Source organism: Oncorhynchus nerka, linkage group LG27 (genome assembly GCF_034236695.1).
Source record: "Oncorhynchus nerka isolate Pitt River linkage group LG27, Oner_Uvic_2.0, whole genome shotgun sequence".
In the NCBI taxonomy this organism is placed as follows: Eukaryota; Metazoa; Chordata; class Actinopteri; order Salmoniformes; family Salmonidae; genus Oncorhynchus; species Oncorhynchus nerka.
This window is the reverse complement of record NC_088422.1, coordinates 48,186,638-48,211,813: the sequence shown is the minus strand read 5'-3', so window position 1 is coordinate 48,211,813 and position 25,176 is coordinate 48,186,638. Positions and strand designations below refer to the sequence as shown.

The 25,176-nt window shown below is 45.0% G+C and overlaps 1 protein-coding gene across 2 annotated transcripts in view; it reads left to right on the top strand.

Moving 5' to 3' along the window:
* The window catches only part of nf2a (NF2, moesin-ezrin-radixin like (MERLIN) tumor suppressor a), a 67,495-nt gene that overhangs the window by 23,613 nt on the left and 18,706 nt on the right, over positions 1–25,176 (top strand). For both annotated transcript variants that reach the window (XM_029638440.2, XM_029638441.2), the window contains exons 8-13: positions 2,714–2,848; positions 3,090–3,164; positions 4,024–4,137; positions 4,349–4,471; positions 4,911–5,128; positions 18,319–18,424. In XM_029638440.2, the coding sequence (XP_029494300.1) occupies positions 2,714–2,848; positions 3,090–3,164; positions 4,024–4,137; positions 4,349–4,471; positions 4,911–5,128; positions 18,319–18,424 (771 nt within the window). The remainder of the gene's footprint in view (positions 1–2,713; positions 2,849–3,089; positions 3,165–4,023; positions 4,138–4,348; positions 4,472–4,910; positions 5,129–18,318; positions 18,425–25,176) is intronic.

Genomic DNA, 25,176 nt, shown 5'->3' with positions numbered 1-25,176 from the left:
CTTGATATGTTCATCAACTGAGAGATAGGGTCCAGAGTAACGCAGAGGTCCTTCAGTTTTATTTGAGACGAATGTACAACCATCAAGATTGTCAGATCCAACAGAAGATCTCTTTGTTTCTTAGCATCTCTGTTTTGTCCGAGTTTAAAAGTAAAACATTTACCGCCATCCACTTTCTTATGTCTGAAACACAGGCTTCCAGGGAGGGGCAATTTTGGGGCTTCACCTTGTTTCATCGAAATGTCAGCTGTGTATTGTCCGCATGGCAGTGAAAGTTAACATTATGTTTCCGAATGACATCACCAAGAGGTAAAATATATAGTGAAAACACTAGTGGTCCTTAAACGGAACCTTGAGGAACACTAGACATTTACAGTTGATTTGTCAGAGGACATACCATCCAGAGACAAACATATCTTTCTGATCGATAAGATCTAAACCAGGCCAGAATTTGTCCGTGTAGACCAGTTTGGGTTTCCAATCTCTACATAAGAATGTGGTGATCGATGGTATCAAAAGCAGCACTAAGGTCTAGGAGCATGAGGACAGATGCAGAGACTTGGTCTGATGCCATTTAAAGGTAATTTACCACCTTCACGTGTGCAGTCTCACTGCTATGATGGGGTCTAAAACCAGACCGAAGCATTTCATATACATTGATTGTCTTCAGGAAGGCAGTGAGTTGCCGTGCAACAGCTTTTTCAAACCTTTCAGAGGAATGGGAGATAGTTTTTTATATTTTCTGGGTTAAGGTTTGGCTTTTTCAAGAGACGCTTTATTACTGCCACTTTTAGTGAGTTTGGTACACATCCGGTGTATATGGAGCCATTTATTATGTTCGACATAGGAGGGCCAAGCACAGGAAGCAGCTCGTTCAGTAGTATAGTTGGAATAGGGTCCAGTATGCAGCTTGAAGGTTTAGAGACCATGATTATTTTCGTCAATGTGTCAAGGGATATAGTACTAAAAAACTTGAGTGTCTCCCTTGATTCTAGGTCCTGGCAATGTTGTGCAGGCTCAGGACAACTGAGCTTTGGAGAAATACGAGGATTTAAGAGGAGTCCGTAATTTGCTTTCTAATGATCATGATCTTTTCGTCAAAGAAGTTCACAAATTTATCACAGCTAAAGTGAAAGCCATACTCTCTCCGGGAATGCTGCTTTTTTGCTAGCTTTGCGACAGTATCAAAAATACATTTAGGTTCTTATTCTCCTCAATTAAGTTGGAAAAATAGGATGATCGAGCAGCATAAATGGGATGAAATAAGCTTGTTTCTCAGAAGTTTAGCATAGGTTGTGCACTCTGCAAACAATGTGTCCACTCTGACAATGATAATGGGAAGTCTGGAATAATATTGAATGCATTAACAGAAATGACTGTAACCATAGTAACAAACATTGTAGATTAGGAATTAACGGTAAATGTACTACTGGGAATTGATATACACTAACAATCAAACGCAAATAACACAATGAAGTTATGAAACAATTTATGTGCACAAATTGGCGGGAGAGAGCGCATTCTGGAGTAAGAAGGGCATTGTGCATCTGAGTGCATGGTCAATCCGACGTCTGCATTGGCCATGGAGCATTTATGGTGATATGGCCTCAGCAGAAGTCAGGGCATTCGTACTTCTTGAGCTTCGTTGAGCAGTGCAGAGCTGTTGTCAAGGAAGTGAGTTTGTGTTTCTACCGTCAACCAATCATGTCAATGTGGAGCTATACAGAGTTGTTACAAAATTTGGGAGTCTTGTGGCGATGCGGTACGGAATTCGATTTGGCTTCTCGAGACTCTGCAATTGCGTCACACCGTCCATATGGAGCCGAATTTTCGGATCAAGCATAAATCGGCTTTTAGTCTAGGCCTCCACAATGGATTAGTTCACTGAGATGGGCACAAATAAATACACACATATAGTGTGTTGAGCAGTAACACAATCTCGGTCGACTAACAGACTAACGATCAAACAATCGACCAGTCGACTAATTGGTGTCAGCCCTAAACACATCATTCTATTTATCGTTATTGCATCAATTTATTGCAATCTGGATTTTTTTTCCATATTGCCCAGCTCTATAATTAATTGAGTTGCCAGCAGTGGAGGCTCCTGAGGGGAGGACCGCTCGTACTTCATAATAATAGCTGGAACGGAGCGATTGGAATGGCATCAAACACATGGTAACCCTGTGTTTGATGCATTTGATACTGTTCTACTCCAGTCATTACCAAAAGCTCTTTCTCCCGAATTATGGTGCCACCAACCTCCTGTGGTTGCCAGGCTGTGCCACTGCCACTACTGCCTGTCGGATAGATAGACACGAGTGTAGAACAGTCAACAAAGAGCACTACTTTGTAACGCCGCTGGTATTTATTAGCGTAAAGGAGAGTAATGAATTGTCTGTCAGAAAGACAAACACACTAGAGAAGTCTGGTAATCTCACAGCTACTGAGGGCTTTGTTTCCTCTTCTCATTCACCACCCAAAACTTCCTGGAAAATAGTGGAAAGTGTTACTAAGTCACTGATTTGGACTATCCTGGTTAAATAAATTACATGGAATTAAATGTTCTTTATTAGGGTCATTGTAAGTAATTTGTTCTTAACGGACTTGCCTAGTTAAATAAAAGGATACATAAAAATAGGGTGTGTGGGTAACTTTCTTTGTTTCATACTCACTTTCTTCATTAGTCACTCTGTTCTTTTATTTCCCCCAGAACAAGAAGGGAACAGATCTCCTGCTGGGAGTGGATGCCTTGGGTCTACATATCTACGATCCAGACAACAAGTTAACCCCCAAATGTTCCTTCCCCTGGAATGAGATTCGCAACATCTCCTACAGCGACAGAGAGGTACTGGATCGTTACTCCTACAGCCTCTGAAATTGGACCAGGATTGGGATCAGTTCCATATCAATCCAGTCAACAGGAATTAGGAATTAAACAGAAATTCAAATTGAATGTAGTTTACTTTCTGAGTTGACTGAATTTAAATGGATTTGACCCCAACCCTGAATCGAACAAGTCTGTTTTTACAGTTTGTGTAACTTCTTACTTTGAGGTTTTAATGTGTCTTGTCAACTTTCTGATTAAGTTTGCCATAAAGCCTCTGGACAAGAAAACAGACGTGTTCAAGTTCAACTCCTCCAAGTTGAAGGTTAACAAGTTGGTGAGTACAGTGATGACAATAAAACATGTTTTTTTGTTGTTGTTGACTGTATTATGTGAGAGCTAGATTCTTGCTTTTAAAGGCCCAGTGCTTGATTCTGAATGTACAAAACTCTTTCCATGACATAGCTTTCACCTGGATTCACCTGGTCAGTCTATCCCTTATTGATGTCACATGTTAAATACACTTCAATCAGTGTAGATGAAGGGGAGTATTTTTAAGCCTTGAGACATGGATTGTGTATTTGTGCCATTGAGGGTGATTTGGCAAGCCAAAATATTTAAGTGCCTTTGAACAGGGTATGGTAGTAGGTGTGAGGTGCACTGGTTTGTGTCAAGAACTGCAACGCTGCTGAGTTTCACGCTCAACAGTTTCTTGTGTGTATCAAGAATGATCCACCACCCAAAGGATATCCAGCCAATTTGATATCCAGCCAACTTGTGGGAGGCGTTGGAGTCAATATGGGCCAGCATCCCTGTTAAACGCTTATGACACCTTGTAGAGTCCATGCCCTGATGAATTGAGGCTGTTCTGAGGGAAAAGGGCAGGGTGCAACTCAATATTAGGAAGGTGTTCATAATGCTTTGTACACATTGTACATATTTCCACACTATAATAGACCAATACGAAAGAGTTCCCAACCTCTCTGCCAATAACAGACCGTTTTCAGTTTCCCCATCCCCACCCATGCCACTCTCTTGCTTGAGAAATGTATTTTTGCTATTTTTGCTATTTTTTTTATTCAAAACAATCACAGTAAGGTACTTTGTTGTTACCCAGAAATTATTTGATATTGAGATGAAAATGGCTGCATTGGACCTTGAAGTGTACTTAAACTCACCTAATTGTTCCTCTCTAGATCCTGCAGCTGTGCATGGGGAACCATGACCTGTTCTTACGGAGGAGGAGGGTAGACTCTCTAGAGGTGCAACAGATGAAGGCACAGGCCCGAGAGGAGAGGGCCAGGAAACGGGTATGAGCAATGGAGGCTGAGTCGTTGGAAGAGACATGGTGGTTTACCACCCCTACGGTCTCTGTGCTCCTCTTTCTGCCCTTACAGATGCAGCTTTTGTCCCCCTTGTTCCTCATTACCTCTGTCTCTTTGTGATCCTGACTATGTCCCTCTCGGTCAAACCGGTAACCTGCTCACGCCCCCGCCCCCGCCTCTCTCTGTCTGTGTCTAGGTGGAGAGGCAGCGGTTAGAGAGGGAGAAGCACCTGAGAGAGGTGGCAGAGAGAGCCAGGGACGATCTGGAAAGGAGACTGATACAGCTACAGGATGAAGCCCACATGGCCAATGACGCTCTGGTAAGAACAGTGGGGTGTTCCTTTTTTTAAACCTAGTGGGGTGTTCCTAGACCCAGACACATCTTATATATAAATAGATGTTTTACTTGGAAAGGGGATGGTTTACCCAGGAATTTTGGGTCCTGATGCTTAAAGATTGTTAGTCAAAATAATGTAGTTTTTGTAATTGTTCTGCTATGACACAACATGTGGTTAATGATTTGTGTGTCTTAGTCTCTTTCCCTCCCTCCGTCTTACTGCTTTCAGATGAGACAGCAGGCCCACGTAGCTGCTTTATGAATGTTTGTGAACTGCATATGAAGGCCTTGTCTCTTTACATCCCTCTATGTAGCTGCATAGTGGGGAGACAGCAGACCAGCTGAGGAGGAGGCTAAACTGCTTTACAAATGTTTATTAACTTCTATGAACATGTTATGTCTGTTTCTGTCCCCCTCTCTAGCTTCGTTCTGAGGAGACAGCAGATCTCCTGGCTGAGAAGGCCCAGATAGCTGAGGAGGAAGCGACGCTGCTGTCCCAGAAGGCTAGTGAGGCCGAGGCCGAAATGCAGCGTATCAAGGTGACCGCCATCCGCTCAGAGGAGGAGAGGAGAATGATGGAGCAGAAGATGCTGGAGGCGGAGATGATGGCCCTCAAGATGGCTGATGAGTCCGAGAGGAGGTGAGTCGAATGGATGGTCCCGTGTGCCTCAGTTGGTAGAGAATGGCCCTTGCAATGCCGGAGTTGTGGGCTCAATTCCCATGGGGGACCAGTGTGAAAATGTATGCACTCACTACTCTGGATAAGAGCGTCTGCTAAATTACAAAATTGTAAAGTAAAATAAAATGTTTCTCAACTTCAATTTATTTTCTTTGGGTGAAAAATAGCACAACCAATATGGGTTTTTAACCTCTAGTGACACCCCATCCCGGATCCGGGAGCGTAATCATCGACTGACACGAATTAGCATAACGCAACGGACATAAATATTACTAGAAAATATTCCTATTCATGAAAATCACAAGTGAAATATATTGAGACACAGCTTAGCCTTTTGTTAATCACCCTGTCATCTCAGATTTTCAAAATATGCTTTACAGCCAAAGCAAGACAAGCATTTGTGTAAGTTTATCGATAGCCTAGCATAGCATTATGTCCAGCTAGCAGCAGGTAACTTGGTCACGGAAATCAGAAAAGCAATCCAATTAAATCGTTTACCTTTGATGAGCTTCGGATGTTTTCACTCACAAGACTCCCAGTTAGATAGCCAATGTTCCTTTTTTCCAAAAATATAATTTTTGTAGGCGAAATAGCTCCATTTGTTATTCACGTTTGGCTGAGAAATCGACCGGAAATTGCGGTCACGAAAACGCCAAAAAATATTCCAAATTAGCTGCATAATATCGACAGAACCGTGGCAAACGTTGTTTAATATCAATCCTCAAGGTGTTTTTCAAATATCTATACGATAATATATCCACCGGGACAATTGGTTTTTCAGTAGGACCGATTGGAAAAATGGCTACCTCTGTATTTTACGCGAGAATCACTGAGAGCCATCAGGTGACCACTTACACAATGTAGCCGCTTACGGGTATTCTTCAACATAAATGCGTAAACTACGTCACAATGCTGTAGACACCTTGGGGAATACGTAGAAAAAGTAATCTGGTTGATAGCCCATTCACTGCTCAATAGGGACGCATTGGAACGCAGAGCTTTCAAAACAGGAGGCACTTCCGGATTGGATTTTTCTCAGGCTTTCGCCTGCAATATCAGTTCTGTTATTCTCACAGACAATATTTTTACAGTTTTGGAAACTTTAGAGTGTTTTCTATCCTAATCTGTCAATTATATGCATATTCTAGCATCTTGTCCTGACAAAATATCCTGTTTACTTTGGGTACGTTATTTTTCCAAAAATGAAATACTGCCCCCTAGTCACAACAGGTTTTAAGGGCGGGGACTGATTTTTGGGGACAAGGGGACCAATGGCAGATATTTTATGATGATAATAAATATAATTAAATTTAAACATTTTGATGGTACATTTTTCCAGAGACAGACATGTATGCATTAACAAATCAATAATACAACCAATTTTGGTTGCATTAATAAATCAATAATTACAACCCATTTTAACTTTTTTTTTAACAATGTAACAACAAATTGGTAAATCTCATGATAAACTGGGTAAATCAAGGTGGCATAGGCCTACTCACAATACAGGTGAATTCATATTCAATGCAGTGAGTTATTGAGGTCGTTTTGGCTTATTTCAGTCTATGGGGCTACAGATGACAAATAATCCGTGTTCCTTTTAATTTGGGACCATGTTAGGCCTACTAATCAACACTTTAGAGGAAAACTAAGTCACTTCTGTGAAAGAGAAAAGACACCACTTGTTAATCTTGTAGCCAGGCATTTTGGCTCAGCAAGGGAAAGTTGTGGATAATCAGCTTTGAAATTAGTATATTTAGCATTATTAGCTTTCAGTTTTAGGGTAGTGAACTAATGTTAGCGTCATAACAATCAAAGTTAGCTTTATGAATGCTGAATTTTGTTAACCTAGCTAGTTAGCAAGCAAGCTACCGGTATGTTGCTTTGTGAAGTGCTGCAGCCTGTATGGACATTGTTTTTTTCTAACAGCAGTGTTGTGTTCGAGATCACCTAAAGACATTTACATTTAAGTCATTTAGCAGACGCTCTTATCCAGAGCGACTTACAAATTGGTGCGTTCACCTTAAGACATCCAGTGGAACAGCCACTTTACAATAGTGCATCTAAATATTTTAAGGGGGGTGAGAAGGATTACTTTATCCTATCCTAGGTATTCCTGAAAGAGGTGGGGTTTCAGGTGTCTCCGGAAGGTGGTGATTGACTCCGCTGTCCTGGCGTCGTGAGGGAGTTTGTTCCACCATTGGGGGCCAGAGCAGCGAACAGTTTTGACTGGGCTGCGCAGGAACTGTACTTCCTCAGTGGTAAGGAGGCGAGCAGGCCAGAGGTGGATGAACGCAGTGCCCTTGTTTGGGTGTAGGGCCTGATCAGAGCCTGGAGGTACTGAGGTGCCGTTCCCCTCACAGCCCGTAGGCAAGCACCATGGTCTTGTAGCGGATGCGAGCTTCAACTGGAAGCCAGTGGAGAGAGCGGAGGAGCGGGGTGACGTGAGAGAACTTGGGAAGGTTGAACACCAGACGGGCTGCGGCGTTCTGGATGAGTTGTAGGGGTTTAATGGCACAGGCAGGGAGCCCAGCCAACAGCGAGTTGCAGTAATCCAGACGGGAGATGACAAGTGCCTGGATTAGGACCTGCGCTGCTTCCTGTGTGAGGCAGGGTCGTACTCTGCGGATGTTGTAGAGCATGAACCTACAAGAACGGGCCACCGCCTTGATGTTAGTTGAGAACGACAGGGTGTTGTCCAGGATCACGCCAAGGTTCTTAGCGCTCTGGGAGGAGGACACAATGGAGTTGTCAACCGTGATGGCGAGATCATGGAATGGGCAGTCCTTCCCCGGGAGGAAGAGCAGCTCCGTCTTGCCGAGGTTCAGCTTGAGGTGGTGATCCGTCATCCACACTGATATGTCTGCCAGACATGCAGAGATGCGATTCGCCACCTGGTCATCAGAAGGGGGAAAGGAGAAGATTAATTGTGTGTCGTCTGCATAGCAATGATAGGAGAGACCATGTGAGGTTATGACAGAGCCAAGTGACTTGGTGTATAGCGAGAATAGGAGAGGGCCTAGAACAGAGCCCTGGGGGACGCCAGTGGTGAGAGCGCGTGGTGAGGAGACAGATTCTCGCCACGCCACCTGGTAGGAGCGACCTGTCAGGTAGGATGCAATCCAAGCGTGGGCCGCGCCGGAGATGCCCAATTCGGAGAGGGTGGAGAGGAGGATCTGATGGTTCACAGTATCGAAGGCAGCCGATAGGTCTAGAAGGATGAGAGCAGAGGAGAGAGAGTTAGCTTTAGCAGTGCGGAGGGCCTCCGTGATACAGAGAAGAGCAGTCTCAGTTGAATGACTAGTCTTGAAACCTGACTGATTTGGATCAAGAAGGTCATTCTGAGAGAGATAGCGGGAGAGCTGGCCAAGGACGGCACGTTCAAGAGTTTTGGAGAGAAAAGAAAGAAGGGATACTGGTCTGTAGTTGTTGACATTGAGGGATCGAGTGTAGGTTTTTTCAGAAGGGGTGCAACTCTCGCTCTCTTGAAGACAGAAGGGACGAGCCAGCGGTCAGGGATGAGTTGATGAGCGAGGTGAGGTAAGGGAGAAGGTCTCCGGAAATGGTCTGGAGAAGAGAGGAGGGAATAGGGTCAAGCGGGCAGGTTGTTGGGCGGCCGGCCGTCACAAGACGCGAGATTTCATCTGGAGAGAGAGGGGAGAAAGAGGTCAGAGCACAGGGTAGGGCAGTGAGCAGAACAGCGGTGTCGTTTGACTTAGCAAACGAGGATCGGATGTCGTCGACCTTCTTTTCAAAATGGTTGACGAAGTCATCTGCAGAGAGGGAGGAGGGGGAGGGGGAGGAGGATTCAGGAGGGAGGAGAAGGTGGCAAAGAGCTTCCTAGGGTTAGAGGCAGATGCTTGGAATTTAGAGTGGTAGAAAGTGGCTTTAGCAGCAGAGACAGAAGAGGAAAATGTAGAGAGGAGGGAGTGAAAGGATGCCAGGTCCGCAGGGAGGCGAGTTTTCCTCCATTTCCGCTCGGCTGCCCGGAGCCCTGTTCTGTGAGCTCGCAATGAGTCGTCGAGCCACGGAGCAGGAGGGGAGGACCGAGCCGGCCTGGAGGATAAGGGACATAGAGAATCAAGGGATGCAGAAAGGGAGGAGAGGAGGGTTGAGGAGGCAGAATCAGGAGATAGGTTGGAGAAGGTTTGAGCAGAGGGAAGAAATGATAGGATGGAAGAGGAGAGAGTAGCGGGGGAGAGAGAGCGAAGATTGGGACGGCGCGATACCATCCGAGTAGGGGCAGTGTGGGAAGTGTTGGATGAGAGCAAGAGGGAAAAGGATACAAGGTAGTGGTCGGAGACTTGGAGGGGAGTTGCAGTGAGGTTAGTGGAAGAACAGCATCTAGTAAAGATGAGGTCGAGCGTATTGCCTGCCTTGTGAGTAGAGGGGGAAGGTGAGAGGGTGAGGTCAAAAGAGGAGAGGAGTGGAAAGAAGGAGGCAGAGAGGAATGAGTCAAAGGTAGACGTGGGGAGGTTAAAGTCGCCCAGAACTGTGAGAGGTGAGCCGTCCTCAGGAAAGGAGCTTATCAAGGCATCAAGCTCATTGATGAACTCTCCGAGGGAACCTGGAGGGCGATAAATGATAAGGATGTTAAGCTTGAAAGGGCTGGTAACTGTGACAGCATGGAATTCAAAGGAGGCGATAGACAGATGGGTAAGGGGAGAAAGAGAGAATGACCACTTGGGAGAGATGAGGATCCCGGTGCCACCACCCCGCTGACCAGAAGCTCTCGGGGTGTGCGAGAACACGTCGGCGGACGAAGAGAGAGCAGTAGGAGTAGCAGTGTTATCTGTGGTGATCCATGTTTCCGTCAGTGCCAAGAAGTCGAGGGACTGGAGGGAGGCATAGGCTGAGATGAACTCTGCCTTGTTGGCCGCAGATCGGCAGTTCCAGAGGCTACCGGAGACCTGGAACTCCACGTGGGTCGTGCGCGCTGGGACCACCAGATTAGAGTGGCCGCGGCCACGCGGTGTGGAGCGTTTGTATGGTCTGATTCACTGAATCAAGAAGACTGATTCAAGACCAGAGCAAATCGAGTCTGAGTGAAGACCGGAGGGGGACAAGGGGTCCGTGACCAAAAAAATGCGTCCAATTCAAGACTGCGCTGGCAATTTAGTCAAATCACCATAAGAGTTCAAAATGTATAGTATTTCTGTGTTCATATTTCAGAAATGTTTTTTTTAATGGTTGTTTTTGTATTACGATTGGGAGCTACTGGCTTATTATGTCAGAGTTTATGGACTGCTTGTCCTTTATCATCATGTTGTGTGTGACTGCTATCTTTCCATCGCCCATATGTAGTGGTGCCTGGAGAAGTGGGTATACTCAAATTAACAAAAAGTTCTCAAACGGCCAGCCCAGCGAAGGATTTCAGTGTTTTCCTTTTTTTTGAAAACCCCTATAGATTTTTCAGATTTTCATTCAAAACAAAACCAATGGGGAAAAAAAGTGGGTATATACGGCTTATACCTGCGTATAGCCTCAACTACACCACTGGCCCTTTGCGTTTTATAAAAAGCACTCCTACATGAGTGCACTGGTATTAGTTGCTGTCTTCAGAATCAAGAACATGAAGGCCTATAGGTTCGCCACTGCGCTAATGTGTATAATAGATATAAAGGCTGTTAAGATAATGTTTCAAGAAAGGAGAGTATATATTTGGCCTGGTAAGTGGTTTTATGCACTGATTAAATGGAAGCTGATTGAGATTTTTACTCACTGTCATAGGCGGAGTCAAGATCGAGTACAAATGTATCCGACACAGACAAGACCGAGACACTCAATATGTGGTCTCGAGACTGGACTCGAGTACAACACTGCCTAACAGTAAATTAATTAATACTTTCTACATTCTATGGGGCATTATTAAAGTGTGCTACATTTATATTCATCATGAGTGGGTAGCTGGGCAAGCAGCCCAGAGGTTCCTCGAGGACAGGCTAACTAGCAATGAGTTGCTCCGGAGGAGCTCTGCAGGAGTTTCACATGAGGCAAGTGCGCTGGCACTATAAAGGGGAGATCAGCTGCGCCAATACTCAAGGGCCGATAGGCTAATACGGCCATAGGCTAATACGGCCATAAATATCGTCCCGACCGATTATTGGTCATCTAATTGGATCCCCCAAAAAATGAAAAGAAAAACAAAGTTGAACACATGCTTTCAATGTGGTGCTCAATGGTAAAACAGTTTAAAGTTTAGCCAGACTTTTGTTGTGAAGTTAGATTAAGTTTAAATTTGAGTGTTTTGTTGTGATACAAGCAGGGCGGAGTTTAGCTTTCACTCTCATCGGTGCAAGGCATAGCCACGGCCCCCCCCTCCTGTGTAAAATGTTATTCAGGATGGGCAATCGCTACCTGATTTACAGAGTATTACTTTTTTTGTTGTAATACCGCACCATCTATTCTTGTGACCATTTTTTAAAAGTGATATGACATGTTTTTTGGGGGCCCTTTGCATTGGCTGCCATAGGTGCGGCGCACCCATTTAAGTTCCGCCCCTGGACACATGCACGCTATTGGTGCGTGGGCCAGATGTTTGTTCACCCACACCCTCCCACAATTGCTAATAACCCATCCGTAACCTCCTGAATGCTGTATGTGATGAAGTTGTTTAAAAAATATTTAAAAAGTGTTGCCTAATTTAGATATGTTCCTGCTTATCAGTTTGGTAGACTGTTAGTTAACTTGTCTATAATTAGATAAATGCAGCTTCTCTTCTGTCATTGTACACCTAGTCTACAAAACATTAAGAACACCTGCTCTTTCCATGAGCCTGACCAGGTGAAAGCTATGGTCTCTTATTGATTTCACTTGTTAAATCCACTTCAAACAGTGTAGATGGATTTTTAAGCTTTGAGACAATTGAGAAATGGATTGTGTGCTATTCAGAGTGTGAGTGGGCAAGACAAAAGATTTAAGTGACTTTGAACGGGCTATGGTAGTAGGTGCCAGGCGCAGCGGTTTGTGTGAAGAACCGCAACGCTGACGGGTATTCACACAACAGCTTCCCATGTGTATCAAGAATGGTCCACCACCCAAAGAACATCTAGCCAACGTGTGGGAAGCATTGGAATGCTTTTGAGACCTTGTGGAGTCCATACCCTGATAAATTGAGGCTATTCTTAGGGAATAAGGGGAGTGCAACTCAATATTAAGAATGCATTCTTAATGTTTTGTACACTCAGTGTATGTTGCCCTAGAAGACTAAATAAACCGTTGCTCACCGGAAGGTAATAAATGATCAAATGTCAACTAGATTGAAGCATACATCGATAAAGTTCTGTCAGCTCTCCTTTCGCAGCGCAAAGACATTTAGGGACCAGGGAGAAAATGCAATAACCCAACAACAAAAAATATGGTAAAGATTTTCTGTGCAAAATGTCCAAATGGCATCAGTTGGACCGGTTATAAGTAAATGGAAAGCTGTGAAAACAACGTAACACGTTTCTGATTAGATTTCAGTTCAGTTTGGATGCATATTTGCGGCTCTCCAGTGGCGCAATGGTCTAAGGCACTGCATCTGTGCTAGAGGCGTCATTACAGACCCTGGTTCGATTCTAGGCTGTATCACAACCGGCCGTGATTAGGGGTCCCATAGGGCGGCGCACAATTTTTATTTGATTTTATTTCACCTTTATTTAACCAGGTAGACAAGTTGAGAACAAGTTCTCATTTACAATTGCGACCTGGCCAAGATAAAGCAAAGCAGTTCGACACATACAACAACACAGAGTTACACATGGAGTAAAACAAACATACAGTAGAAACAAGTCTATATACGATGTGAGCAAATGAGATGAGATAAGCGAGGTAAAGGCAAAAAAAGGCCATGGTGGCAAAGTAAATACAATATAGCAAGTAAAACACTGGAATGGTAGATTTGCGGTGGAAGAATGTGCAAAGTAGAAATAAAAATAATGGGGTGCAAAGGAGCTAAATAAATAAAATAAAATAAAATAAATACAGTAGGGAAAGAGGTAGTTGTTTGGGCTAAATGATAGATGGGCTGTGTACAGGTGCAGTAATCTGTGAGCTGCTCTGACAGCTGGTGCTTAAAGCTAGTGAGGGAGATAAGTGTTTCCAGTTTCAGAGATTTTTGTAGTTTGTTCCAGCCATTGGCAGCAGAGAACTGGAAGGAGAGGCGGCCAAAGAAAGAACTGGTTTTGGGGGTGACTAGAGAGATATACCTGCTGGAGCGCGTGCTACAGGTGGGAGATGCTATGGTGACCAGCGAGCTGAGATAAGGGGGAATTTACCTACCAGGGTCTTGTAGATGACATGGAGCTATTGGGTTTGGCGACGAGTATGAAGCGAGGGCCAGCCAATGAGAGCGTACAGGTCGCAATGGTGGGTAGTATATGTGGCTTCGGTGACAAAACGGATGGCACTGTGATAGACTGCATCCAATTTGTTGAGTAGGGTATTGGAGGCTATTTTGTAAATGACATCACCGAAGTCGAGGATTGGTAGGATGGTCAGTTTTACAAGGGTATGTTTGGCAGCATGAGTGAAGGATGCTTTGTTGCGAAATAGGAAGCCAATTCTAGATTTAACTTTGGATTGGAGATGTTTGATGTGGGTCTGGAAGGAGAGTTTACAGTCTAACCAGACACCTAGGTATTTGTAGTTGTCCACGTATTCTAAGTCAGAGCCGTCCAGAGTAGTGATGTTGGACAGGCGGGCAGGTGCAGGCAGCGATCGGTTGAAGAGCATGCATTTAGTTTTTACTTGTATTTAAGAGCAATTGGAGGCCACGGAAGGAGAGTTGTATGGCATTGAAGCTTGCCTGGAGGGTTGTTAACACAGTGTCCAAAGAAGGGCCAGAAGTATACAGAATGGTGTCGTCTGTGTAGAGGTGGATCAGAGACTCACCAGCAGCAAGAGCGACATCATTGATGTATAGAGAGAAGAGAGTCGGTCCAAGAATTTAACCCTGTGGCACCCCCATAGAGACTGCCAGAGGTCCTGACAACAGACCCTCCGATTTGACACACTGAACTCTATCAGAGAAGTAGTTGGTGAACAAGGCGAGGCAATCATTTGAGAAACCAAGGCTGTCGAGTCTGCCGATGAGGATGTGGTGATTGACAGAGTCGAAAGCCTCGGCCAGATCAATGAATATGGCTGCACAGTAATGTTTCTTATCGATGGCGGTTAAGATATCATTTAGGACCTTGAGCGTGGCTGAGGTGCATCCATGACCAGCTCTGAAACCAGATTGCATAGCAGAGAGGGTATGGTGAGATTCGAAATGGTCGGTAATCTGTTTGTTGACTTGGCTTTCGAAGACCTTAGAACGGCAGGGTAGGATAGATATAGGTCTGTAGCAGTTTGGGTCAAGAGTGTGTCCCCCTTTGAAGAGGGGGATGACCGCAGCTGCTTTCCAATCTTTGGGAATCTCAGACGACACGAAAGAGGTTGAACAGTAATAGGGGTGGCAACAATTTCGGCAGATCATTTTAGAAAGAAAGGGTCCAGATTGTCTAGCCTGGCTGATTTGTAGGGGTCCAGATTTTGCAGCTCTTTCAGAACATCAGCTGATGGGATTTGGGAGAAGGAGAAATGGGGAAGGCTTGGGTGAGTTGCTGTGGGGGGTGCAGTGCTGTTGACCGGGGTAGGGGTAGCCAGGTGGAAAGCATGGCCAGCCGTAGAAAAATGCTTGTTGAAATTCTCAATTATAGTGGATTTATCAGTGGTGACAGTGTTTCCTATCTTCAGTGCAGTAGGCAGCTGGGAGGAGGTGTTCTTATTCTCCATGGACTTTACAGTGTCCCAGAACTTTTTTGAGTTTGTGTTGCAGGAAGCTAGCCTTTGCTTGAAAAAGCTAGCCTTGGCTTTTCTAACTGCCTGTGTATATTGGTTTCTAGCTTCCCTGAAAAGCTGCATATCACGGGGGCTGTTCGATGCTAATGCAGAATGCCATAGGATGTTTTTGTGTTGGTTAAGGGCAGTCAGGTCTGGGGTGAACCAAGGGCTATATCTGTTCCTGGTTCTACATTTCTTGAATGGGGAATGCTTATTTAAGATGGTTAGGAAGGCATTTAAAAAATAAAAATAACCAGGCATCCTCTACTGACGGGATGAGATCAATATCCTTCCAGGTTACCCCGGCCAGGTCGATTAGAAGGGCCTGCTCGCTGAAGTGTTTCAGAGAGCGTTTGATAGTGATGAGTGGAGGTCGTTTGACCGCTGACCCATTACGGATGCAGGCAATGAGGCAGTGATCACTGAGATCTTGGTTGAAGACAGCAGAGGTGTATTTAGAGGGCAAGTTGGTTAGGATGATATATATGAGGGTGCCCGTGTTTACGGCTTTGGGGAGGTACCTGGTAGGTTCATTGATAATTTGTGTGAGATTGAGGGCATCAAGCTTAGATTGTAGGATGGCTGGGGTGTTAAGCATGTTCCAGTTTAGGTCGCCTAGCAGCACGAGCTCTGAAGATAGATGGGGGGCAATCAGTTCACATATGGTGTCCAGAGCACAGCTGGGGGCAGAGGGTGGTCTATAGCAGGCGGCAACAGTGAGAGACTTGTTTTTAGAGAGGTGGATTTTTAAAAGTAGAAGTTCAAATTGTTTGGGTACAGACCTGTATAGTAGGACAGAACTCTGCAGGCTATCTTTGCAGTAGATTGCAACACCGCCCCCTTTGGCAGTCCTATCTTGTCTGAAAATGTTGTAGTTAGGGATGAACATTTCAGAATTTTTGGTGGTCTTCCTAAGCCAGGATTCAGACACAGCTAGAACATCCGGGTTGGCAGAGTGTGCTAAAGCAGTGAATAAAACACACTTAGGGAGGAGGCTTCTAATGTTAACATGCATGAAACCAAGGCTATTTCGGTTACAGAAGTCATCAAAAGAGAGGGCCTGGGGAATAGGAGTGGAGCTAGGCACTGCAGGGCCTGTATTCACCTCTACATCACCAGAGGAAAAGAGGAGGAGTAGTAAAAGGGTACGGCTAAAAGCAATGAGAATTGGTCGTCTAGAACGTCTGGAACTGAGAGTAAAGGATGTTTCTGTTTCAATTGGCCCAGCGTCGTCCGGGTTAGGATTTGGCCGGGGTAGGCCGTCATTGTAAATAAGAATTTGTTCCTAACTGACTTGCCTGTTTAAATAAAGGTTAAAAAAAATATCTACAGATATTTTGTGCTTTAACGATGGCACCTCTTCAGACGGTACTTAACTCCGCATTCTCGCAAGATGCCGAAATAATAAATCATTTCTCCGCTCCTGTTCCTGAGTCAATTCACATTGTGTATAATTTTACTGCAAGAAATGCTTAATTCTGCAGGAGTTAATATTAAGACTGTGACAGAAAAGTCCGTCACTGGCCGAAGGCAGCGTTTGGTACACTAACACACACACACTCATCGCCCCCTCCCTGCTCAGTTATCAGCTACGTTATAGCAATGTGGGTCGACACAGCGAAGTTAACTTCTATCTTAGTACATACATTACACACTTTATTCTTACCTCCAGTAACAGTTTGTTATAGTATAAACAATATACAGACAAGCGTTCATGTTTTATTTAAGCAATGTTTATTGTACTTATCAATGTTATGATGAGCACGCTGTTTGTTTCTGTTTCTCTCTCTCCGTCTCTGTAACTTCTGGGTGTGCTGAGATAAGGACCAGAGCTATGGCAATCGGGTTGGCTTTGTAGTGCCTGTCCCGAATGGCTCGTTTATGGGAATGGGCGTATTGGAAGACACCGTGTCAGTAGTGATGGGATTTTGTAAATGTGTTATATTGTATCATGATAAACAGATTTCAAAGGTGCAATGTATATAGTTCATGATATGTTTAGCTGAGTGAAAAAAATGTAGGCTTGGATGTTGGTAATTGCTTAATTAATTAAAGTGTTTGGTATGTTCTGATGGGAGGGGTTTCCCCTACAAAAGTAGCCTCAGTTCAAAGGGAGGGCCATTTTGATTGAGCTGTTGTTGGGTCAGCATTGTTTTTAAGCTGTCCCGTAATGTATACCTTTGGTGGCAGTACTGTTTTTCTCTTCCGGAATCACTATGTAAAGAAACACCCTTGCGGCTCTGCAATCATTTTAATTTGATAGCGGTTCTATTTTTCAGTTTAGCCTTTTGGCCTACTCTACACAGCAAAGACAGAGTTTATCGACCTACAGTTGGTTTCCAGATTTCAGTTTCCATTTAACCCGTCTGAACAGTATGCTACTGTTCCCTTGACGTATAATAGGTGTCACGCCTACTCCTGCTCCCTCCTGGGCTTGATGTCGCCAGTCTACTAACCACCGGTCATGGCAACCCACATTGCATACCTGGCAATCATTGCTCACACCTGCTCCGCATCATTAAGCACACCTGGGCTTCATCACCACCCTGATTACTCTCCAATCATATAGCCCTCACCAACCTCAGTCATCAGGCAGTATTAGTTCTGTTTTCATGTAACTCTCTATGTTCGTTATTATTAAACTCACCATCTGCTTCCTTACTCCCAGCGTCGTCGTTACAAATAGGCCTATTTTGAAGTCCCCGTCTTGTGACTCAAATGTGTATAGCGTCTCACAAATTACACAACTGCTATCATCCTCCTTTTCCACTTCACCAAATTCTCCCGAACTTTTCTCTCTCCCATTCTCTTTATTTTTAACTCTCCATTTCACAGCTTTTCTCTCATTAAATTAAACTCTGACGTTGTCCTTTTTGTCTCAGTGGATCGACTTGAACTTTCTGCCTGTTCTCAAAAGTGATTGGCGTGTAGGCTATTTGGTGCAGGTAAAGTTAGGCCCTGAAGCATAGACTTAAGCACTAATGCCAGATAGACTTAAAATAATAAAAGAACCTCAATGTAGCCTAATAGATATAAATAGCACAAGAATGATTTATTGATACAATTTAAAAAAAAAAAGATTATCTTTAGATTATCAACCCACCCGCCCTTCACCCACACAGTATTTCATGACCCTAAACCCATCCGCCCCACCGGTACTGCGGGTTATGATTCAACCCGTGCATTACTAACATAAATACAGAGTAAATAGAATGTGTGTAATGAAGAAATGGTAATTACATGGTATAAAAAGTGTACATGCAATGTTTCTATACAAATCGTCTATTTACTTCAGCCTCTTGCTGACCCCCTCTCTCCCCATCTCCCTCCCTGCCTCCTTTCAGGGCAATGGAGGCTGATCAGCTGAAGCAGGACTTGCAGGAAGCCAGGGACTCTGAAAGGAGGGCCAAACACAAGCTGCTAGAGATCACCAGCAAGTCTACCTACTCGGTAACAGCCTGGATACACACAGGCACACACGTTTGTGCGTTCGCGCAAACACACACACACACACACATATTCACAAAAATGTGATTGCATAAGGGCAGGCAACACACATATCCTCCTACACAAGAACAGCTCTTACACTCAGAAATCCATCCACAGAAGGATGCAACCCACACACACCCGCTTACACAACAGCCAACATACACTTACAAACCCGCCTACACATCAACCCAGCTACACAAGTCTACTCTCTCCCACACACACACACATACATATATACATATACATATATATACACTGCTCAAAAAAATAAAGGGAACACTAAAATAACACATCCTAGATCTGAATGAATGAAATATTCTTATTAAATACTTTTTTCTTTACATAGTTGAATGTGCTGACAACAAAATCACACAAAAACGATCAATGGAAATCAAATTTATCAACCCATGGAGGTCTGGATTTGGGTCACACTCAAAATTAAAGTGGAAAACCACAATACAGGCTGATCTAACTTTGATGTAATGTCCTTAAAACAAGTCAAAATGAGGCTCAGTAGTGTGTGTGATCTCCACGTGCCTGTATGACCTCCCTACAACGCCTGGGCATGCTCCTGATGAGGTGGCGGATGGTCTCCTGAGGGATCTCCTCCCAGACCTGGACTAAAGCATCCGCCAACTCCTGGACAGTCTGTGGTGCAACGTGGCATTAGTGGATGGAGCGAGACATGATGTCCCAGATGTGTTCAATTGGATTCAGGTCTGGGGAACGGGCGGGCCAGTCTATAGCATCAATGCCTTCCTACATTACATTACATTTAAGTCATTTAGCAGACACTCTTATCCAGAGCGACTTACAAATTGGTGCAGGAACTGCTGACACACTCCAGCCACATGAGGTCTAGCATTGTCTTGCATTAGGAGGAACCCAGGGCCAACCGCACCAGCATATGGTCTCACAAGGGGTCTGAGGATCTCATCTTGGTACCTCATGGCAGTCCGGCTACCTCTGGCGAGCACATGGAGGGCTGTGCGGCCCCCCAAAGAAATGCCACCCCACACCATGACTGACCCACCGCCAAACCGGTCATGCTGGAGGATGTTGCAGGCAGCAGAACGTTCTCCACGGCGTCTCCAGACTGTCACTGTCACATGTGTTCAGTGTGAACCTGCTTTCATCTGTGAAGAGCACAGGGCCGCACAGATTTGCGTTGATCTTGTTGTTCTCTGGCAAATGCCAAACGTCCTGCACGGTGTTGGGCTGTAAGCACAACCCCCACCACCCTCATGGAGTCTGTTTCTGACCGTTTGAGCAGACACATGCACATTTGTGCCTACTGGAGGTCATTTTGCAGGGCTCTGGCAGTGCTCCTCCTTGCACAAAGGCGGAGGTAGCGGTCCTGCTGCTGGGTTGTTGCCCTCCTACGGCCTCCTCCACGTCTCCTGATGTACTGGCCTGTCTCCTGGAAGCGCCTCCATGCTCTGGACACTACGCTGACAGACACAGCAATCCTTCTTGCCACAGCTCGCATTGATGTTCCATCCTGGATGAGCTGCACTACCTGAGCCACTTGTGTGGGTTGTAGTCTCCGTCTCATGCTACCACTAGAGTGAAAGCACCGCCAGCATTCAAAAGTGACCAAAACATCAGCCAGGAAGCATGGGTACTGAGAAATGGTCTGTGGTTATCACCTGCAGAACCACTCCTTTATTGGAGGTGTCTTGCTAATTGCCTATAATTTCCATCTGTTGTCTATTCCATTTGCACAACAGCATGTGAAATGTATTGTCAATTAGTGTTGCTTCCTAAGTGGACAGTTTTATTTCACAGAAGTGTGATTGACTTGGAGTTACATTGTGTTGTTTAAGTGTTCCCTTTATTTTTTTGAGCAGTGTATATACACACATACATATATATATACATATATATACAGTGGGGAGAACAAGTATTTGATACAGTGCCGATTTTGCAGGTTTTCCTACTTACAAAGCATGTAGAGGTCTGTATTTTTATCATAGGTACACTTCAACTGTGAGAGACAGAATCTAAAACAAAAATCCAGAAAATTACATTTTATGATTTTTAAGTAATTAATTTGCATTTTATTGCATGACATAATTATTTGATACATCAGAAAAGCAGAACTTAATATTTGGTACAGAAACCTTTGTTTGCAATTACAGAGATCATACGTTTCCTGTAGTTCTTGACCAGGTTTGCACACACTGCAGCAGGGATTTTGGCCCACTCCTCCATACAGACCTTCTCCAGAACCTTCAGGTTTCAGGGCTGTCGCTGGGCAATACGGACTTTCAGCTCCCTCCAAAGATTTTCTATTGGGTTCAGGTCTGGAGACTGGCTAGGCCACTCCAGGACCTAGAGATGCTTCTTACGGAGCCACTCCTTTAGTTGCCCTGGCTGTGTGTTTCGGGTCGTTGTCATGCTGGAAGACCCACCCACGACCCATCTTCAATGCTCTTACTGAGGGAAAGAGGTTGTTGGCCAAGATCTCGCGATACATGGCTCCATCCTCCCCTCAATACGGTGCAGTCGTCCTGTCCCCTTTGCAGAAAAGCATCCCCAAAGAAGTATGTTTCCACCTCCATGCTTCACGGTTGGGATGGTGTTCTTGAGGTTGTACTCATCCTTCTTCTTCCTCAAACACGGCGAGTGGAGTTTAGACCAAAAGGCTCTATTTTTGTCTCATCAGACCACATGACCTTCTCCCATTCCTCCTCTGGATCATCCAGATGGTCATTGGCAAACTTCAGACAGGCCACATGTTCAGATGACACAATAGTAATGGGCTTGATTACCAACAACAACAAGACAGCCTACAGGGAGATAGTGAGGGCACTCGGAGTGTGGTGTTAGGAAAACAACCTCAACGAAACAAAGGAAATTATCGTGGACTTCAGCAAAGGGAGCGCCCCCTATCCACATCGAAGGGACAGCAGTGAACAAGGTTGAAAGTTTTAAGTTCCTCGGCGTACACATCACAGACATACTGAAATGGTCCACCCAAACAGTGTGATGAAGAAGGCGCAACAGCGCTTCTTCAACCTCAGGAGGCGGAAGAAATTTAGCTTGTCACCCAAAACCCTGACAAACTTTTACAGATGCACTATCAAGAGCATCCTGTCGGGCTGGTACGGCAACTGCACCACCCTCAACTGCAAGGCTCTCCAGAAGGTGGTGCAGTATTCACAATGCATCACCGGGGGCAAACTACCTGCCCTCCATGACACCTACAGCACCTGATATCACAGGAAGGCCATAAAGATCAAGGACATCATCCACCAGAGCCACTCCCTGTTCACACCGCTACCATCCAGAAGGTGAGGTCAGTACAGGTGCATCAAAGCTGGGACCGAGAGACTGAAACAGCTTCTATGTCAAGGCCATCAGACTGCTAAACAGCAATCACTAACTCAGATACTTCTGCTTACATTGAGACCCAATCACTGGCCACTAATAAATGGAGCACTAGTCACTGTATACAATGTCAATCTAAATAATGCCACTTTAATAATGTTTACATATCTTACATTACACATATGACGTGTATATACTGTATTTTATACCATCTATTGCACCTTGCCTATGCCACTCGGCCATTGCTCGTCCATATACTTACATGTACATATTCTCATTCACCCTCAGATGTGTGTATTATGTAGTTGTTGGGGATTGTTCGATTTTACTGCACTGTCGGAACTGGAAGCACAAGCATTTAGCTACACTCGCATTAACATCGGCTAACCATGTGTATGTGACAAATATGATTTGATTTGAAACGTCTTTTGACTGAAAGTAACTTAACATTGCAGAGAGCAATATAATTTAGTACATCAATGGAAATAGCAAACTAAGACACACCAGCTAAGTGCATCGACCCAAGTGCATACGGTGTCTACGGATTTACAAAACGGTGGGAAACCAGGTCATCAAGCAAAGGAGTGTTGGTACTTAGACAGCAGAGGTTGTGAAGAAAAGGGTCACATCGAACGTGCATGTAAAAGCAAAAAGGCACAATCAAACAAAAGTACTTAACAATGGAAAGTGCATAAATTGGAGCACACAGAGGATGAACAAATTGATACCCTGTCAGAAGGGGACGAATCTTTGCATGTTTTGTCCATTTCAGACAATGGACACAGATATTGGGTGACACCGCTACTGGTTGGAAAAGTAGTACGGATGCAAGTGAACACTGGAGCAGCTGTATCTTTGCTGTCTGAGGCGGTATACAAGGAGAAACTACATCACCTCACACCACCGCCCACAAAGATGACGCTGAAAACATACACTGTTGAGACTGTTCCAGTGAGAGGAAGCGTGATTGTTAATCTCTACTGTAACAAACAGAAGTTAAAGCTACCAATCTACATCGTGAAAGACAACCATCCAGCTTTGCTAGGATGCACATGGCTGAAAAATATCAAACTATAAACTGGCAAGAAATTCACATGGTTGCAGAAGAGGACACAAAGCTTGAGGAAATTAAGGAAACGCGGATATGTTCAATGGAGAACTTGGCAGTATGAAGGACATAAGTTAAACTGACCATGTAACCAGACAGCAAGCCAAAATGCTTCAAAGCGCGTACACCATAAAACCAAAAGTTGAAACTTAGCTAAAAAGACTAGTCGAGAGTGGAGTATTGGATCTAGTGAATGGGCTATACCTGTTGTTCCAGTCATTTTAGATGGATCACTCAGACACTGTGGCGATTTCAAAGTCACCGTTAACCCCGTCTTCAGCAAATTTGACCACGACTCCATTTTGTTGCTCCCATCCTATAGACAGAAACTAAAACAGGAAACGCCCGTGCTCAGGTCTGTTCAACGCTGGTCCGACCAATCTGATTCCACGCTTCAAGATTGCTTCGATCACGTGGACTGGGATATTTGCCGGATAGTGAGTGAGTTTATTAGCAAGTGTGTCGGTGATGTTGTACCCACGGCGACTATTAAAACATCAATCCCCAACCAGAGACTGTGGATTGATGGCAGCATTCGTGCAGAATTGAAAGCGCGAACCACTGATTTTAATCAGGGCAGGCGACCGGAGACATGACCGAATACAAACAGTGTAGTTGTTCCCTCCGCAAGTCAATCAAACAAGCTAAGCGTCAGTATAGAGACAAAGTAGAGTCGCAATTCAACGGCTCAGACACGAGAGGTATGTGGCAGGGTCTACAGTCAATCACGGACTACAAAAGAGAACCAGCCCCGTCGCAGACCCTGAAGTCTTGCTCTCAGACAAACTAAACCGCTTCTTTGCTCGCTTTGAGGACAATACAGTGCCACCGACACAGCCCGCTACCAAAACCTGCGGGCTCTCCTTCACCGCAGCCAACGAGAGTAAAACATTTAAACGTGTTAACCCTTGCAGGGCTGCCGGCCCAGACGGCATCCCTAGCCGCATCCTCAGAGCATGCGCAGACCAGCTGGCTGGTGTGTTTACGGACATATTCAATCAATCCCTATACCAGTCTGCTGTTCCCACATGCTTCAAGAGGGCCACCATTGTTCCTGTTCCCAAGAAAGCTAAGGTAACTGAGCTAAACGACTACCGCCCGTAGCACTCACTTCCGTCATCATGAAGTGCTTTGAGAGTCTAGTCAAGGATCATATCACCTCCACCCTACCTGACACCCTAGACCCACTCCAATTTGCTTACCGCCCAAATAGGTCCAAACATGACGCAATCACACTGCACACTGCCCTAACCCATCTGGATAAGAGGAATACCTATGTAAGAATGCTGATCGACTACAGCTCAGCATTTAACACCATAGTACCTTCCAAACCTGTCATTAAGCTCGAGTCCCTGGGTCTCGACCCCGCCCTGTGCAACTGGGTCCTGGACTTTCTGACGGGACGCCCACCAAGTGGTGAGGGTAGGAAACATCTCCACCCCGCTGATCCTCAACACTGGGGCCCCACAAGGGTGCGTTCTCAGCCCTCTCCTGTACTCCCTGTTCACCCATGACTGCGTGGCTATGCACGCCTCCAACTCAATCATCAAGTTTGCAGACGACACTACAGTGGTAGGCTTAATTACCAACAAAGACGAGACGGCCTACAGGGAGGAGGTGGTGGGCCCTCGGAGTGTGGTGTCAGGAAAATAACCTCACACTCAGCATCAACAAAACAAAGGAGATGATTATGGACGTCAGGAAACAGCAGATCCACATCGACAGGACAGTAGTGGAGAAGGTGGAAAGTTTTAAGTTCCTCGGCGTACACATCATGGACAAACTGAAATGGTCCACCCACACAGACAGTGTGGTGAAGAAACCGCAGCAGTGCCTCTACAACCTCAGGAGGCTGAACTTTCACAGATGCACAATCGAGAGCATCCTGTCGGGCTGTATCACCACCTGGTACGGCAACTGCTCTGCCCACAACCGTAAGGCTCTCCATAGGGTAGTGAGGTCTGCACAACACGTCACCGGGGGCAAACTACCTGCCCTCGTGGACACCTGCACCACCCGATGTCACAGGAAGGCCAAAAAGATCATCAAGTACAGGTGCATCAAAGCTGGGACTGAGAGACTGAAAAACAGCTTCCATCTCAAGGCCATCAGACTGTTAAACAGCCATCACTAACATTGAGTGGCTGCTGCCAACATACTGATTAAAATCTCTAGCCATTTAATTTTAATAATAAAAGATTGGATGTAATAAATGTATCACTAGTCACTTTAAACAATGCCACTTTATATAATGTTTACATTCCCTACATTA